We start from the raw sequence: 16357 nt of genomic DNA on the forward strand, positions 1-16357 counted from the left end.
CACAGACACGCACACACACACACCCACACACACACACACACACACACACACACACACACACACACACACAGAGACACACACATACAAACACATACACACAAACACAGACACACACACACAGACACACGGGTGGCGCAGTGGTCCGTGCGTTTGATCATCAGATCAAGGGGGCGTTGGGGAACTCCAGTTCAAAACCCGCTCCTGCCCCACTGTGTCAGGCCGTTGTGTCCTTGGGCAAGACACTTCACCCGAATTTGCTCCTGTGGGTATTGTCCACAGTAGATGACCATTACATGTATGTATGATCTGTATGTGTAATGTGTATTTGTAAAGCGCTGTGAGAGTCTTTGATAAAGCGCTATAATAAATATAAGGATTATTATTATTACACAGGCACACATACACACACACACAGAGAGACACACACACACAGAGAGACATACACACACACACACACACACACACACACACAGAGAGACATACAAACACACACAAACACATACACACACACACACACACACACAGAGACATACAAACACACACACACAGACACATACAAACACATACACACATAGAGACATACAAACACATACACACAAACACATACACACACACACACAGAGAGAGACATACAAACACACACACACACACACACACACACAGAGAGAGACATACAAACACATACACACACACACACAGAGAGACATACAAACACACATACACACAGACACACACACAGATATACACACACAAACACACAGACACACACACACACAGACACACACCCACCCACACACACACACACAGACACGCACATATACACACACAAACACACAGACACACAGACACACAAACGCACATACACACACACAGACAGACACGCACATATACACAGACAGACACGCACATACACACACACACAAAGAAAACCTTTTGAATTCATATAGAGTTGTTTTTTCTATTTCTTCTGAATTGTAGAAATCCTTGGTGTTTCATACCCTCGTAGCACATTGTTGCCCTGAGGCAACAAACCAACCCCTGGTTGAGGGGTGAGGGGGGGTCACATTTGATAATTGATATAATATCAGGGACCCCTAAGCTCCTAAAACACATGGTGAAACATTTTTTTCCTCCCAAAATAAAAAGTCATGCCATAGAGGGTTTTAATATCTAAAGCATTAGTGCGTTTTGATCATAGACTGTATATGTTTGATAGACCGCAAATACCTCATTCCTTCCGTCTACTTGGGTCCGAATGCTTCTCGTTTTGCGCCGTCCTGTTCAAATGAAATCGCCGCGAATCACATTTCCTTGCTCGTGCCAGGGCCGGGGGAGGGGTTACAAGGCTTGCGTCTTGTGCTGCATTCAATTGCACTCGGACATTAGGGATTTTCTATCAGCAATGTCCGATGAGCTACAACTTTTATTTCAAAACAAAGCTGCCAACCCGGTAGATCCGCCCCTGCTTGACCGGTACTTGCCTTTGATCAAAGTCAATGCGGAAAACCCGCACTCACTCAAGTAGGCAAGGTGAAGGGAATGAGCACTTTTCCAGCCTTTTTGGCGAGGTGGGGGAACTCGGTCTCCACAGACAGCCAAAAGTGTGCAAATGACGTTTTCTGCCAGACGCTGTCTCCTCTTTCACTTTAGGTAACTTCACTAACAATCAATCCATGTTGCCACTCGCATAAAGTTAGCTGAAGTTAACTAGCTAGATTTAACTGTTTTTTCTCACGCTGCGCCTCCCGTGAAGCTCTGGCGCCCTCCAGGGGTCATATTCGCTGCTTTTGGTGTATTTTGTGGAGGAAGTACAGCGCCACTTACAGGCCCGGCATATGTACTACAGCGTCTCCAGCAGGTCGAGCGGTCTCGTGTGGACGGACACGTTTCTTGAGCTGATTCCGTGTGGACGGAAGACTTTTTTTATATCGACCTCAGTTTGCTTTCGTCTCTGTGTGGATGGGGCCAAAACTCTGCTGAATGTTCTCTCTGGCCCCCAGCTGGCACATTCAGCCCAATTAACTAATTTGCCTCCTGCTCTTTTTCTACCAAATAAATTAAGACTCTATTTCCCCTCTGCAGCCGCTCCACTTGCCCTCAACTGGAACTGCTGCCTATTGCAGAAGGAAAGAGACTGACATTTAGCTCACTCTCATGGTGTGTTTATTTGAGTGGGTAGAATAATTGCCTGTAATATAACATATGTTTATTAATGTCAATATCTTTCATAGAAGAACATTTGAAATTATTTCTATACAAAATGTAGTTTCCTTAATTAAATGTGTAACAAATGCATTAGCCAGGCTACAGCAAAAATATTGTTCTGCTTTTAAATTAGCGGTGGTGCCTGTCAGCTGAACTTCCCTAGTATCATTTCGTAACCAATCAGTGCTTTTTAAAGATTATTTTTCCCCATATAGAGCAGCAAATCTTGCCTCTCTGACTTAAAATGATTGCTTCAGTGTTGCTTCTGCATTCACCACGACATCTACTTTTCCGAACTAGCAGCTTTGGCTGTGGCTATAAATATATATTTTTTTTTTAAAACACATTACTCGTCTTATCAGCTTTGGGACATATAAGGTGACTCAAAAGAGTTATATAATATTCAGAAACAGAGAGCAGTGTATATGTTTAAAATAATTTATGATGATTGCAACTTTGCAAAGATTACAACTTGTGTGGCATCTCAATAAAAACCTGCTGTCTTCAGCTTACTGAACCAAAGAAATGAACAGACTTACTTACAAAAAACGTAAATAACCCTGAACATGTGTATGAATTTATATACACTGTAGTACTGTACAGTATGGTTTAAGGTTTCTGACGCAATGGATGCAATACACTTTTAGCTGGAATCATGGATTGAGATATCACATTTATATGTTATTTTAAAAAAAAGTATCTTAACTCAATGTCCAATTCTACCTTTGTCCAGAGATATCAGCTGCATATAAAAGTGTTCATATGTGGATAATTTGTCTTAATGTTGAGACATTGCATTAGTTACACATGAAAATGAAACTTGACAGAATGTCCTCAGAATGTCCTCACAATATACAGAAAATCCCTTTCCTCAGACATGTCTGTCTGAGGAAAGAGATTTTCTGTATGTTTACAGCTTTACCAAATTTCCCTCAAAGATGTCTCATTTAAATATGTATAAAAAGAAGTAAAACAGAAAAAATATTTTTAAAATATAGGGTAAAAGTCCAAAATATAACAAAGCATGACAACATATACGTATTAATATATATCTCTTTTTTTGAGTGATTGAGTTTCAAAAGTCCACCAATGTTGAGATTTAATAAAAATAGAGAGGTATCAAAACTAGTTCTTTGTTGTTCAGCAGTGACAAGATTATTTCCTGTAAATAGTTCGAAGTGTCTCTTTGGGTTTATCACATAAATGTGGAGGTGAGTTCTGACGACACTGAAGACCTGCTGCTTCTGGTCACAGACGTTCTTTCCAGGATGCGCATCTTCCTCAAGATCTGCATAAAGCTCTTCCTGAACTTCTCCCCCACGAAGGCATAGAGCACTGGGTTGACACAGCTGTGGAGCAGCCCCAGACTCTGGGTGGCGAACATGGCCTGGTCCACTGCCATCCTCGCCGAGCACTGGTACAGCGCTATCTTGGTCCTGGAGAGGGTGCCTGCCATCACTGCGATGTGGTACGGCGTCCAACAGAGAAGGAAAGCGACCACCACAGACACGATCACTCTCATGGCTCGCTGCCGCTGAAACCCTCCCCGGATGTGAAGGAGGCGCTTGATGGTTACTCCATAGCAGGACAGCATGATGGCCAGGGGGATCAAAAAACCCAACGTGTGGCGAAGAATTCTAGTGGCCAGACGCCATTCGTTGGCACTAGTGGGATCATACTTTTCAGAACATTCCATCCGACTGAAGTTAGAAGATTTGAAGGAGGAATTAAAAAGCCCCGGCAGAGACAGAAGAGTTCCAACAGCCCAGACGGCAGCACACACTCCCCAGCTGACCAGCTGCCGGTTCACCCTGCGGGCCTCCATGGCTCGCACGATCACCATGTAGCGGTCCACGCTAATGCAAGTCAGGAAGAGGATGCTGGAGTAGAAGCTCAGCTCTTGGACGATGGTGACGACTTTGCACATGGCGTCTCCGAACACCCATCCCTGCGTGACGGAAGTAGCCCAGAACGGGAGGGTGAAGGCCAGCAGGAGGTCAGCAACAGCCAGGTGGAGGAGGTAGAGGTCAGAGGGGGGCAGCGACTGCTTGCTCAGGCCGATCACCAGAGTCACCACCAGGTTTCCAGGAATGGCCAACAGGAAGATGAGGATGTAAAACACGCTGACGACAACCATGGCTGCATTTGGGATGGAGTTGGCTTCACAGGGCTGCGTGTCGGGGTTAAGGGTGAACTCCGAGTCGTTGTACATGTATGTGAAGTTGAGTTCATCGTAAATGGCGCCGAAGTCTAGAACAAAGGGAAATGTGGTTGGATCTGAGGATAGCAATCAGGATAACATTTTAGTTATGTAAAACAACTACTATAAAGCTGTTAAAGGTACAATGTGTAGTTTTACATTTCACCTGTGCTATAGGGTCCATTCATCAAAAATTACTCATCATTTCATTAAAAAAAGACTAACAGGGCAAGAATATGCACAATTACACTGAAGTGCTTCAATTCTGTATATATCTCTCATAATATATCGACATATTTGACTCTATAACCCACTGGTTTCCAAACGTTTTCACTGAGGGCAACATACAGAGAGACATAGGAAGGGCTGGGCCACTCAGTAGAGGTGAGGTATATTGCCTCATAAGTTAAGAGAGCAAAATCAATCAAATGTGGGTAAATCATGCTTGATACTTGAAAATGCATTAATAAAGAAAACAGCCTACATCACAGCTCTCCATAGGGTTTCATTTATTTTGTTTCAAAAAGTGTTAGCAGCTCATTCCTTAAAACAGAAATATAAAGGGTATATTTCTGGTTTGTTATGCAAATAGGTTATTGGGCTTCTTTTGATCAACTTGTTAGAAAGTGTTTTCAAATGAAATGTCTTACACATTACACCTTTAACTTAAACACGATAACATGAATGTATTATTGAACAGATCTGACAGGCTGCATGCAGTAGGCTGAACACACAAAGTCACTGTGAGTCAGCAGAGCACAAAGCCAGCGGTGGAAGAAGTACTTTGAGAAACACCACAGTGTACAACTACACTGATAGATGGGAAAGTCCTGTATTTAAATTCCTACTTAAGTAAATGAACTAAAGTAGCATCATTATCATATAAATTATCAGAAGTTAAAGTACTCATCATGCAGAGTAGTATTATTTTATTGGATTATTACTCTTTATGCATTTAATAATACAGCCACTATGGGTGAAGCTTTTTTTCATGACTTCATATAGGCAGCTTTATCTATACAAATAAAGTATAATGTATGAATTAATTTGATTTCAATGTAACTAAAGAGTAATACAAAGCTGTATACACTGAAAATACTGAAGTAAAGAACACATACCTACATTTTTCACTGAAGTACAGTATTTGAGTAAATGTATTTAGTTACATTTCAACATTGGCACAGACAATATTAATGTTTAAACATTAGTTGTTACAGTGTTGTAAACATATCCTGTAACTAGCATGAAACAATATAACTATAATTATTCTACAGTTTTGAAAGGAATGATAAATCAGTCATTTCTTTACATCTTTTCAGAATTTCAATCAGGATAATAAATGTACATTTGTATTTTAAGGATGACTACTCACCACCCATTGTGGAGTGTTCTGTGTAGAGGCTCTGAGTATGTCATAAAGGCACTGGGAACACACACTTTAACCAGTTTCTCTACACTCCTCCCATCACACACACTCATCACACACTTATTGTCCTGTTCTCACACACACACACACACACACACACACACACACACACACACACTTAGATTTTGCTCAAGATTTCAAAAAGGAAGATATCATTTCACAGGAAGAAGATCACACATTTAAAAATGTAAGTTGAAGGTTGTGTTTAAGGTGTTATATTCTGTAGATTTAGCCCACTCCAAAGACATTTTATATATTCAAATACTATTTGGTTAAATGAATAAATGTTGTCAAGACCTAGCTATTGTTTTGTTAGGTGTTTTTTTTTTTTTGTTCTTCTTGTGTGTCAGTGATCCACACCAATGAGAAGTGCTGTGCTCCACATGTACCAGCCATTGTTAACCAATCAGAAGTGGCCCATGATAGAAGGTGATAGACAGATTCATCCAATCACCTGCCAAGTATTTTTGAAAGTGCCTGCCCTTTCCAAATGGCTTCCAATGGAGCTAAATGCTTTGGTGAAACAAACCATCTGAGTCAGGTTAGTAATGCTCCATCACATGTTCTACATCTATTACAGGGTGAATCTTAAACTGAAGCTTGACTTTAAAGTGGACCTATCATGCTATATTTGAAAAATATATTGTAGGGCCATATCTATATAAAACATTTTTGTGAAGTTTTTTTTCAAAATACCAAACAGTTCACCCATTGTAGCCATGCCTCTTACTGCTCAAACCCCTCTTTTGCAGCCCGTTAGAGAAATGCAGATTGTGGGCCCTTAGCTTGAAAAAGAAAGAAGAGGAGGCGGAGCTAATGCCTGATCAGAATTCTACCGGAGATAAAGTACATTTTGGTTGTGATAAAACGCCATCCTGTTTAAACCACGTCAAGGATTATTTCTGAAATAGTATGGAGCTCAATGCTTTTACGTCCAAAACACGTCAGGCATTGTTTCTGATAGCAATTTTCTGTGGGTCTGCCGCCGATTTGACGTCAGATCGGATGGATACGTCACAGCGGATGGAAATCTGGATCAGCTTTGTTGTAGCCCCGTTTTTAGAGATTTGGGTAGGCTACAGAGGACAAGAGAGAGGGATTTATTTTCTGACGCTGCGTGAGTTCCCCGACACACTGGGGACACATATTTATGTATAAAAGACATCACAAAGTGCATTGTGCATGATAGGTCCCCTTTAAAGCAACCCAACGGAAGTTTCATGTAAGTTTAGTTCTTTCACTCAACTCGGGCTGCGGGGGTGCTAGAGACGGGAGCATGTTGATGCGACCTTCCTAGCCGGAGATACAATAAACAATAAACCTCCGTTGGGTCGCTTAAAAACAAATATCGCAAATCGAATTCGATTTTTTTCCCAAAATCGTGCAGCCCTAAGTTAAATCTCACAATTTTCAATAATCATAGTTTGGTTATTCCCTCACTACGATACTTCCCCGTAAACGAACCGGAGCTCAGTCATCTGATTCATGGCAGTCATGAGATGTGTTGTCACTGTGTGTGCCAAATCACAAGAGAAACCATACGTTCATGACAGCTTCATGAATTAATTACAAACACTGGGTGTATATATACAAGATACAGTATTTTAAAAAGGTATCTTGTTTATTCAAATTGTGCTAGGTTCCCTGCTTTTCCACACCCTGTTTAATCAGTCCAGGTAAACAGGGCTTTATTCTTGTCTAGATAGTAAATCAATGTATTCAAAAAGACACATAAATACTTACATATTGTAAAAAATAAGTTAGTTGTTAGTTAAGATAAAATTACCTTTACTATATTGATCCCAATTTGGGAATTTATTTTGTAACAGCATGTAAACAAAGCATTGTACATGAGTTAAAAATAAAGAAAACAGAAAATAATCTTAACAGTAAAAAATATACGTATGGACAGTTAATATTTTCATGTAAGTTTACTTTTTGTAAAATGTTATTATTTTTCTCCATCTGTCATATTCTTAACTCATATTTTTCACAAGTCTTATTCTTGTATTGTTCCCTGCCTAGGAGTTGAATGCAGCAACATTTCAATATACCTACTGAAATGTATATGTGACGGACAAATTATTAAAACTCTTGAAGAAAACCCGTAACAGGTTAAATACTTTTCCTCTGCCTATTATCACTAAGTGAAATATAAAAAATACCACATGATGCATCTGAGTGACCCCGCTGAGAGGAAGTTCCCGGCTCATGACATGCATGAGGCAAGCATCACATTTCCTGCCACCACTTCTCATGTGTTTCAACTTCCAGTGTCACAAGTACTGCAATTTAGTCACAAGTGGAATTACATAAACATGTTGAAAACATATGGGCAGGACAAATGATTGGGTTTCCAAACAATAACACTGTTTCTAGTATCTTCTATTAGATAGAAAGTTCCCTACTTCCCTATCCCATGTGATGGTGACACAGCAACACACAAGCTAATGCGTACGTCAACAACTCAATACATGTGATTCAAGTGTTCTTTAGTTTGATGTAGTTTAAGTGTGGGGAGATTAGTTTTGGTGTGAGGTATATGCATACAATTACCTAGATACCCTAAATTGTTTCATGACAAGTTTGTCCATCTTATATTAACGTACAATACATATGATAGCCTTAATTAGCAAGTGCTTCCTCCATGCTAAGCGGCTAATAGCTTTATCTGAGAAATATGTAAGGAAACCACTATTTAGACAGTGTCAGGGATATATCATTCTGTATTTAAATGGAGATAATCATTCATATGGTTAAAGGAAAGCCTTCAAATGGATTTGGGAGACTTTCATTGACTTTATAGTAAATACTGAGATGTGTCTGAAGCATGACAGAAGGTGATGAGAGGGAGTGTGTGAGGGATTGATGGTTGGCTATAAACAGGTAGAACAAGTGACTTTTTGCTCAATGTATGTATTCGTTTTAGATATTTTTGCTCAATATCCTTCCTCACAAGAGTATTACATTAATGTATTGTATTATAGGTAATGTCTTGTCAGATTAATCTGTCTATGTTGGCAATGTTTTGTTGGTCTTCAACCTGAAAAAAAAAAGACAGTCATAAGAAAAAAGTTAAATGGGGTAACATCGACATCAGGAGGCCTTAACGTTGATGTGCTTGGTGCAACAAAGGATATGAGGAAACAGGGTTTGGTATATGCAATGAGTTGCTTCAAAATGAAACACAAAGGCTTTTGGTTTGCACAAGTACAAATCTTAAACTTAATGTTTGATTAATTGTGTGATTTTTGCCACAACCTGATAAAAAAAAGAGGCACACATCAGGTACCACTGAGATAAAGCACATACATGTTCTATACGTCCATCTCAGAACCCAATTCAAAGTATTGCTCTTCACATATAGAGCTGTCCATGGCCAAGCCCCAGCCTACATTAATGACCTGATCCACCCTCACAGCACAACCCGGGCCCTGAGGTCCTCTGAGCAAGGCCTCCTAAGGGTGCCCCGAACCAGGCTAGACCCAGGGTGACCGTGCCTTTGAGGCGGTGGCCCCAAGGCTTTGGAACAAACTCCCCCAGGAAATAAAAGCCTCAATAGAGATTTTTAAGGGGCAGTTAAAGACCCACCTCTTCCGACAGGCCTTTGGGTCGCCGGAGGAGGTGAGTTAGTAGCTGTCTTTCATTGGTGTTTTATCCTATGTATTACCTGCTGTTGTTTTATGCCTTTTATAGTTGTACTGTGAATTGTGTACTGTACTGTAAAGCACTTTGTACATTCGTGTTGAGAAGGGTGCTACATAAATAAAGTTTGACTTATAAATGCAGTTTACTTTAATAGCCACTAGATGGTGCCATAGTCAAAACATCACATGGAATTGAATGGTAGGCTTACTTTAAAATGTGTTAGCGATAGCATGGAGGTCTAAAAGCTGGTGAGATGTGTCGAGCTCACTCAGAGGGCTATATACTGTTCGTGTGTGTGGGGGGGCACAAGTAAATACTTATAGCTAAATGTACTCTTGCAGTCACAATGTGTTTGTTAGCCATGTTTCATTAGGGGCAGTATAATCAACTCGACATGCATTTCACAGACTACATGTGGCGGCTGAATTATAATAAAATGTTTTTCGGAAACATATTTAAATGGTCCCACCTTGATTACGGTACAATTAAATGGCAAAAAAAAGTTATCTATGAAAAACTGTTTAATATCGGTCTACCTACTTATCATTAAAAATTCTAAACTAACACCTTTCCTTTGAGAGTCACTTCAGATACAGTTCTGTTGAGAGGGAGGAGACCCTTTTGAAGAAGTTTGCTCGTGCATTCAGTCCATTTTCACCAACTTAAGGCCTTTTCCACCAAAAAGCAGAAATGGGGTTTCCTGATTTAAATGACAGCCAAGTTTGCCCCAACATAAATTAGGAGAAGAAAGTGCATCAAGTGTTCAAGTAGGGTGTGTAGTTTGAAAGAACATAAATGGGTTTTGGACAGTGTATGGGGGGGGTGGCAATTTGCCAAAAGTAAAGAAGGCTGAGTACCACTCGACCACTAAGGCTTCACGACATGTCCATAATTCATAGTTTTGCAAGCCAACATGGGATGTGATGGGAAGGGCAGAAATGTTTATATATTAAAAAAAAAAGCAGGGGGAAATGAGCATGTCCATATTTTTCCCACATGACCCCCCCGACCGCGATCTCATCTCTTGGCACGCCGTGGGTCCCTGCCGTTGCTAATGGTAACTGAAGACTTTGTGGGGGGTCCTGCTGCAGTGGCTGGAGGTGCTCCGTTGCCAGGTGACCGACCGTTGGGTCGCCCCATGCCCCCGTACGTAGGGTCACGGGGGGGACCGGGTGATGGGTTGTTGTTGTTAAACGACGACAAGGATCCATTACCTGTCGGTAGAGAAACACAGGTAAGTACACACAGAAACATCCCTAATGGGTCTTTGGAGATCTCACAGTAAAACACGCACAGGTGTGATCAATGAAAGCTGCATTTCATTGGCTGCTTTGATTCATGGTCCAGTTATTGTTAAAGCTGACTCACTGACAAACCATCATGGCTTACTGAGACACTTAAAATGTTTTAATGTTGTCTATTAAAGCAGATTTTTATTTATTCAGTATTTTTTCAATATTGTTTATACATTTTCTTCTAGGTGCATTGATTGGCATTTTACACCCATGTGTAATATCTGTTCCCTTTCTGCTGCTGTGGCCATTTTCCAATTGTGGATGATTTAGTATATCTAACCTAAATAATGCATGTCACAATGTGTGCTGTAAAACACTTTTGTAATCCTATCACTATACTGACATGCTCCAGTCATTTTGATATTGAATACTTTATTTGAAGTGGAACCATTTGAGAATTAAAAAAAATACTTATACAAGCTAAATTTAAGTTAAATAGTGCAATAAAAGTCCTTGTAGATGAACGGATACCGTTGATGTTTACCACTCCACAGGACATGCACGACTGCCGTTTCCTATGAATGAGTAACGGGTAGAGCTGTGGTCATTTGCATGAATAGCTATACCGACCTGGGGCAAGTGTACCTGAATTCTGATTGGGTGGAGAGTTTCCCCTCTGATTCTGGTCTGGTTTACCCTGGAAGTGGAAGAGAATGTCAACGTTAACACTGCGTATGGAACAGTATAGGACTTTTATGTGCAGACTTCCTTTATCAGGACAATTAGGTGTATCTGCAGAAGGTGACTTATTAGCTTTCTTACTCTAATGGCGCATTTCTACTACAGCGCAGAGCACGGTTTAAGCTTGCCGTGCCCGGCCCGTTTTTGGTTTCGTTTCCACTAGGCGTGGTTCCGGCTAGCTGGTACTTTTTCACAGTTTTCTGGCTCTCCAAAATCGAGGTTCTTTTCAGGCCAACAACCGGGCTGAGTATGCTAAACTAGTGAGAGAATCGCTGGCAACTACAACAAGATGAACATATTTTACCGTGATTTAATTTGAATACACGTTTCCAAATGATGCCGAAGTAACAACATACTGATACTGGTTAGTAAAAACCATGAATTACTGCTTTGACAAGTCTGCAGACAGACGGCAGGCGAAAAACCTTTTAAAATACGTGTTTTCTAAATGAGATCGGCTAAGCTAACGTCGTATATGCTCCGACCGTCCACGCTCACAACAACGGCCTACAGACATAAATCCTCCAAACTTTAAAATCCTCCTGATTACTCACAAAGCCCTCAACAATCAGCCCCCCCCCCTACCTCACAGACCTGCTGCACCACCACCTCCTATCCATCCCCACCCGCATCAATCACCGGACCTGGGGGGACAGAGCCTTCTCCGTCGCTGCCCCCTCCCTTTGGAACTCACTCCCACAACCCATCAGAGACTGCACTGACCTCACCACCTTCAAAACACTCACCTCTTCAATCTGGCTTTTAATGTGTGACTTTAACTATATATTTATTATTTGTTCTTTTCACTATATCTGTAAAGCGTCTTTGAGCACCTGTAAAAGCACTAACAAAATAAATCTATTAATATTATTATTATTATTATAAATAAACCAGACTGTATTCGCCATGACAGACAGTCTGTGGTTTGTACTTGTTTAACTTCTGTCTAGTTTCTGAACAGATATGAGGAGCTGTGAGCTCTGAGTGCTAACAGCTAACAGCTGATGTTGGTTTTCTGTGGTTCGCGTTGCGGCTCCGCCTACACTGCGTTACTATAGTTACTACCCCAGTTCCTAAACTGTAATGGAAACGCAGCATAAAGGGAGCATGGCCTAACTATACCGTACTAAGCCGTGCGAGGCCCCGCAGTGGAAATGTGCCATACCATAGTGGAGACAAAGACTCAAAACGAAAACAGTAACTATTGTGAAAGAATATTTATGCAAAAAAGAATGTTCCCCTCAAAAAAATGATATGTGCCTTCTGTAATGCAATACAATCTGTGTCTTGCCATGCAAGATAAGAAGATTCCAGTATACATATTTGAATGACAAGGATCATATGGGGAATAGCACTTATTTGCTGCAATATAATAGACGTGAAACGTTCAGTGTATTAAAGGCTGGATTAGGTGCAATTTGGACTGATTTTCTTTGTATGTATGATCACTAGATTTGCTAAATACTCATATTCTGTACACATTTGTTGATGAAGTGTTTGCATGGCTACTCACAGACTTGTTTTGCTGGTTTGTTTGGTTTAGCAGATCTGGGTTTGGTTCACTGAAGTTAGGCACTTCTGAATACACCATGCAGAACCTGTGGAGACAAAACCAGAGTTATAAGAGAACATTCACAAATGGTGAGGGTTTACATTTTCATTGTGTGACCGTTTGAACATTTAGATCATGTGGTTCTTAAATACAGCTGTACAGGAGGATGCATCTGTTCTGTAGAAACCAGAGTGCATGTTCCAGAGTAATAAACATGACTTCCTGAGATTAAAGGTTATATTAACAGAAAAAAAGCAGATAATGGAATTATTCAACAATGTCTATTGTCTATGTTTACATGATAGAATAAATAGGTGTGTATTGATATTATTTAAACTGTGCTTTAAAACCATCCTGTTCCTGATGCAGCTTGCAGCTTGCTTCGGTCTTGTATGCTGCTTATGGCATTCTAACAGGCATAACAACTTTACTGGTGTATGAAGGTTAAGAAAAATGTATTGGTGGCCAGCTACTCACTCTCCAATCTTCTGTAGATCCCCTCCTCTTCCAGTGTATAATGTCAGGCAGCCTTTCCATATGGAAGCATAGCTAAAAATAAAACATCTCAAATTAAACTTCGAAAAAATTAATTATTCATGAAATGTGTAACATCTACATAACCACCTGAACATGAACGTATAGTTATCTGCATTGGTTCATAGTACACAGTCAACTGAGCCAGTGCTGTTCATGTCACCAGTGTGAATGCATGAGATCTCTCCTACCCTCTGGTCAACTTGATGATGTCCCCCGGCTGGATGAGGCTGCCCAGCTCGTCCCACACAGAGATAGCAATGCTCCCGCTCTTGTCTGCCACCTTGCACGAGCGCACCTCATGACCATCTTTCGTTTTGGTTACTCTTCCTAAGGAGAACAAACAAGAAGTTAACATAGTTCAATCAACAGTGATAATACATAATAAATGTCCCCATTGGTGTTACATTTTACCGACAATTCCGCTGGCCCGTTTAATAAAACTACACGCGTTGATGACATGGATATGTATGTAAAAAACCACCTGTATGTAAATTGTAAATAAGCCATTTGTATGTCAAATATGTCTTAAATGATATGATGAATTGGAAATGGGGGACCCTGATGTAAACAAGACAAAAGTCTTTCTCTGGTCTGCATCCCCTTAACAATTGTATGTTTTGAGCTGTACTGTACTGTACCCAATATACAAGCTGTTAATAAACTTTTCAATCAATCAATCAATCAGATAGACTCCTTAAGATAAGAGTCACGGTTCAACTAACTTACCTATTTCCAACACGATGAAAACGATGTTCAAGTTTTTTGAACCGGGCTTCACATCCTTTAGCAAGAACACGGCCTCGCCTGTTGCGGTTGCCATTGTTTCTCAAGAGGAAAAATAAACACTACTCGTCCCCTTACTTTCACTTCAACTCAGTGATCACTGTTTGCAGCTACAACAGAACAGCGTTAGCTTGAGCGTTGCTAACAAATTAGCCTTTAGCCAAATGCTAACTTCGCCCTACTACAAACACTAACGTTAGCGCAAATGTTTAATCACAGGGGCCGGCTTCTACGGTAGTCGTCCAAGTCAAACACAATAAATACCGACACTGGGTGATATAGCTGAAACATACCAGTGACTTTTGACTGCTTTCTTCAAAACAGCTTACACACTAGCAAGGTGGCCGAATTGCGAACCGAGTAGCTTAGCTAATCGTTAGCTGAACAAGCTAGTTTGCTGGCTGCCTTCTTTTGATTTCACTGTACGCGTCTCTGTCCATATATCTTTTTACGATTATCCCCATAATAGCAGCTGTTCACTCACCGATAGCACGAATAAGATCTTAACGATTTAGTAAGGCAGTTGGACTAAATATCAAATTCTGAAAAAATTGTATTATTGTTTTTCAAATCTGAGATGTTTCTGTTTTAACAGAGATACCTCAACTGTCTGTAAGTAACACCAGAGCTTGAGATATTGTCCGTGTTGCAGGCTGTTTGAAGGTAACAATTATCTTCCTCGATCATTAAGACAACTCAAGTTTACGATAGTGTTGTTAAAGCGAGCGCATTTCCTTTGTGTTTCCTCTTATGAACAAACCCGTATATTAGCTTTGCTAGCGCGCGGTCTGGCCAAGTTATTCACAAAAAGACTAGTGTGTAAATATAAAACTGTGACCCTTATATCCAAGGACCTGGTTATGTATGCCTTGACTCTAAAGCCGAAAACACTGTCTACAATCTGTACACGTTGTTAACTAAACGACTTCCCCTGCTTCAAACAATGCCGCAAAAGCTACGTCAATGTGCGTGCGTTGCCGGCCTTATTTATATGACTCGGTCAGTTCCATTATACTTTCAGAAGGGGTACATGACATATACCTTTCCTTTTTGTGCTCTTATTCAATCGAGTCGACAAAATAAGGACAAGTACCAAGCTTATCTTTATAAATACACTGCAGTCATGAATACAAACAAACAATTCGCTGACCTGTTTGGAGAAAATAAAGAGAGTTGTTGGTTTGTACCAAATTAATCTCATTCACAAACAACGCGAGAATAAGCATGTGTGAGTTCAGTATACATCCACGGTTCAGTATCAAATCTGCGACTAACGACTGTAAATTGTTATACAAAGCCAAATAGTCACCTTATTGTTATGTTATCACGACTAATTGCTTCTTCTATTATTAAACATCCAATAAAGGCCAGTGTGACCAACCACTTACTCAGATTGATCACATTGAGTGTTAAATGCGTCCCCATAGAAGTAATCCATGGTACAGAGTGATATAAATTGCTAATGTTAAGGGTTTAGACTGCGTGTTGTAAACATAGAACAATAAAGTTATTTTGTAGCATTTTTTCTTTAGACGCAAAATCGTCACGAACAGGATTCGAACCTGTGCGGGGAAACCCCATTGGATTTCGAGTCCAACGCCTTAACCTCTCGGCCACCGTGACTGTATAAAAGGTTGTAAGAGTCAGGCATCATCTTATATATGCATATATTAGTTTGTATACATATTAATTATGATAACGTTTTACAGACATATACTTGCTGTATAATGTATTCCTTTTTACTGGCTAATTCTAGTGGTATGATTAATAGGGACTATAGGTAAGCTGGTGTTGTCGTAAATTTGACACAAGAGGGAGCCAAACACCATCAAAACAGCTCGAGTTCCTCACGGAAGTTCAGAGAAAACCTTTTTGGAGATGACTTTACCCTATGATTAACCTTAACAGTTTCGATTAGTTTGAGAAAGGCAATGTATATGTATGTCACCAAAACACACCTATGCAACATGATCACTGTTTAACTATGTTGTAAAAAGCAACACCCCTTTACAGATGTGCCGAGTTCTGCA

General features: G+C 40.3%; 2 protein-coding genes and 1 non-coding gene across 4 annotated transcripts; all 3 read right to left on the reverse strand.

Moving 5' to 3' along the window:
• Positions 1-2194: 2194 nt before the first annotated feature.
• On the reverse strand, positions 2195-6175 carry LOC117549465 (C-X-C chemokine receptor type 2-like). Of its 2 annotated transcripts, none has more exons than XM_034221416.1 (2): positions 5778-6175; positions 2195-4455 (listed from the first exon to the last, which is right to left on the reverse strand). In XM_034221416.1, the coding sequence occupies exons 1-2, from the start codon at positions 5782-5784 to the stop codon at positions 3401-3403; spliced, it is 1062 nt and encodes a 353-aa protein (XP_034077307.1). In that variant the 5' UTR covers positions 5785-6175; the 3' UTR covers positions 2195-3400. The 2 variants fall into 2 exon arrangements, with proteins under 2 accessions (XP_034077307.1, XP_034077306.1); XM_034221415.1 differs by having other exon boundaries at positions 2195-4482.
• Positions 6176-9608: 3433 nt separating this feature from the next.
• nabp1a (nucleic acid binding protein 1a) lies at positions 9609-15298 on the reverse strand. The gene is made up of 6 exons (XM_034221504.1): positions 14271-15298; positions 13733-13871; positions 13485-13556; positions 12969-13053; positions 11360-11411; positions 9609-10693 (listed from the first exon to the last, which is right to left on the reverse strand). Exons 1-6 carry the CDS (start codon positions 14362-14364, stop codon positions 10497-10499), a joined length of 639 nt encoding a protein of 212 aa, XP_034077395.1. The 5' UTR covers positions 14365-15298; the 3' UTR covers positions 9609-10496.
• Positions 15299-15868: 570 nt separating this feature from the next.
• trnas-cga lies at positions 15869-15950 on the reverse strand. Its single transcript has one exon. It is a non-coding gene; the product is annotated as a tRNA-Ser (tRNA).
• Between the last annotated feature and the right edge of the window lie 407 nt (positions 15951-16357).

The sequence above is a fragment of the Gymnodraco acuticeps genome, unplaced genomic scaffold (genome assembly GCF_902827175.1).
Source record: "Gymnodraco acuticeps unplaced genomic scaffold, fGymAcu1.1, whole genome shotgun sequence".
NCBI classification, from domain to species: domain Eukaryota; kingdom Metazoa; phylum Chordata; class Actinopteri; order Perciformes; family Bathydraconidae; genus Gymnodraco; species Gymnodraco acuticeps.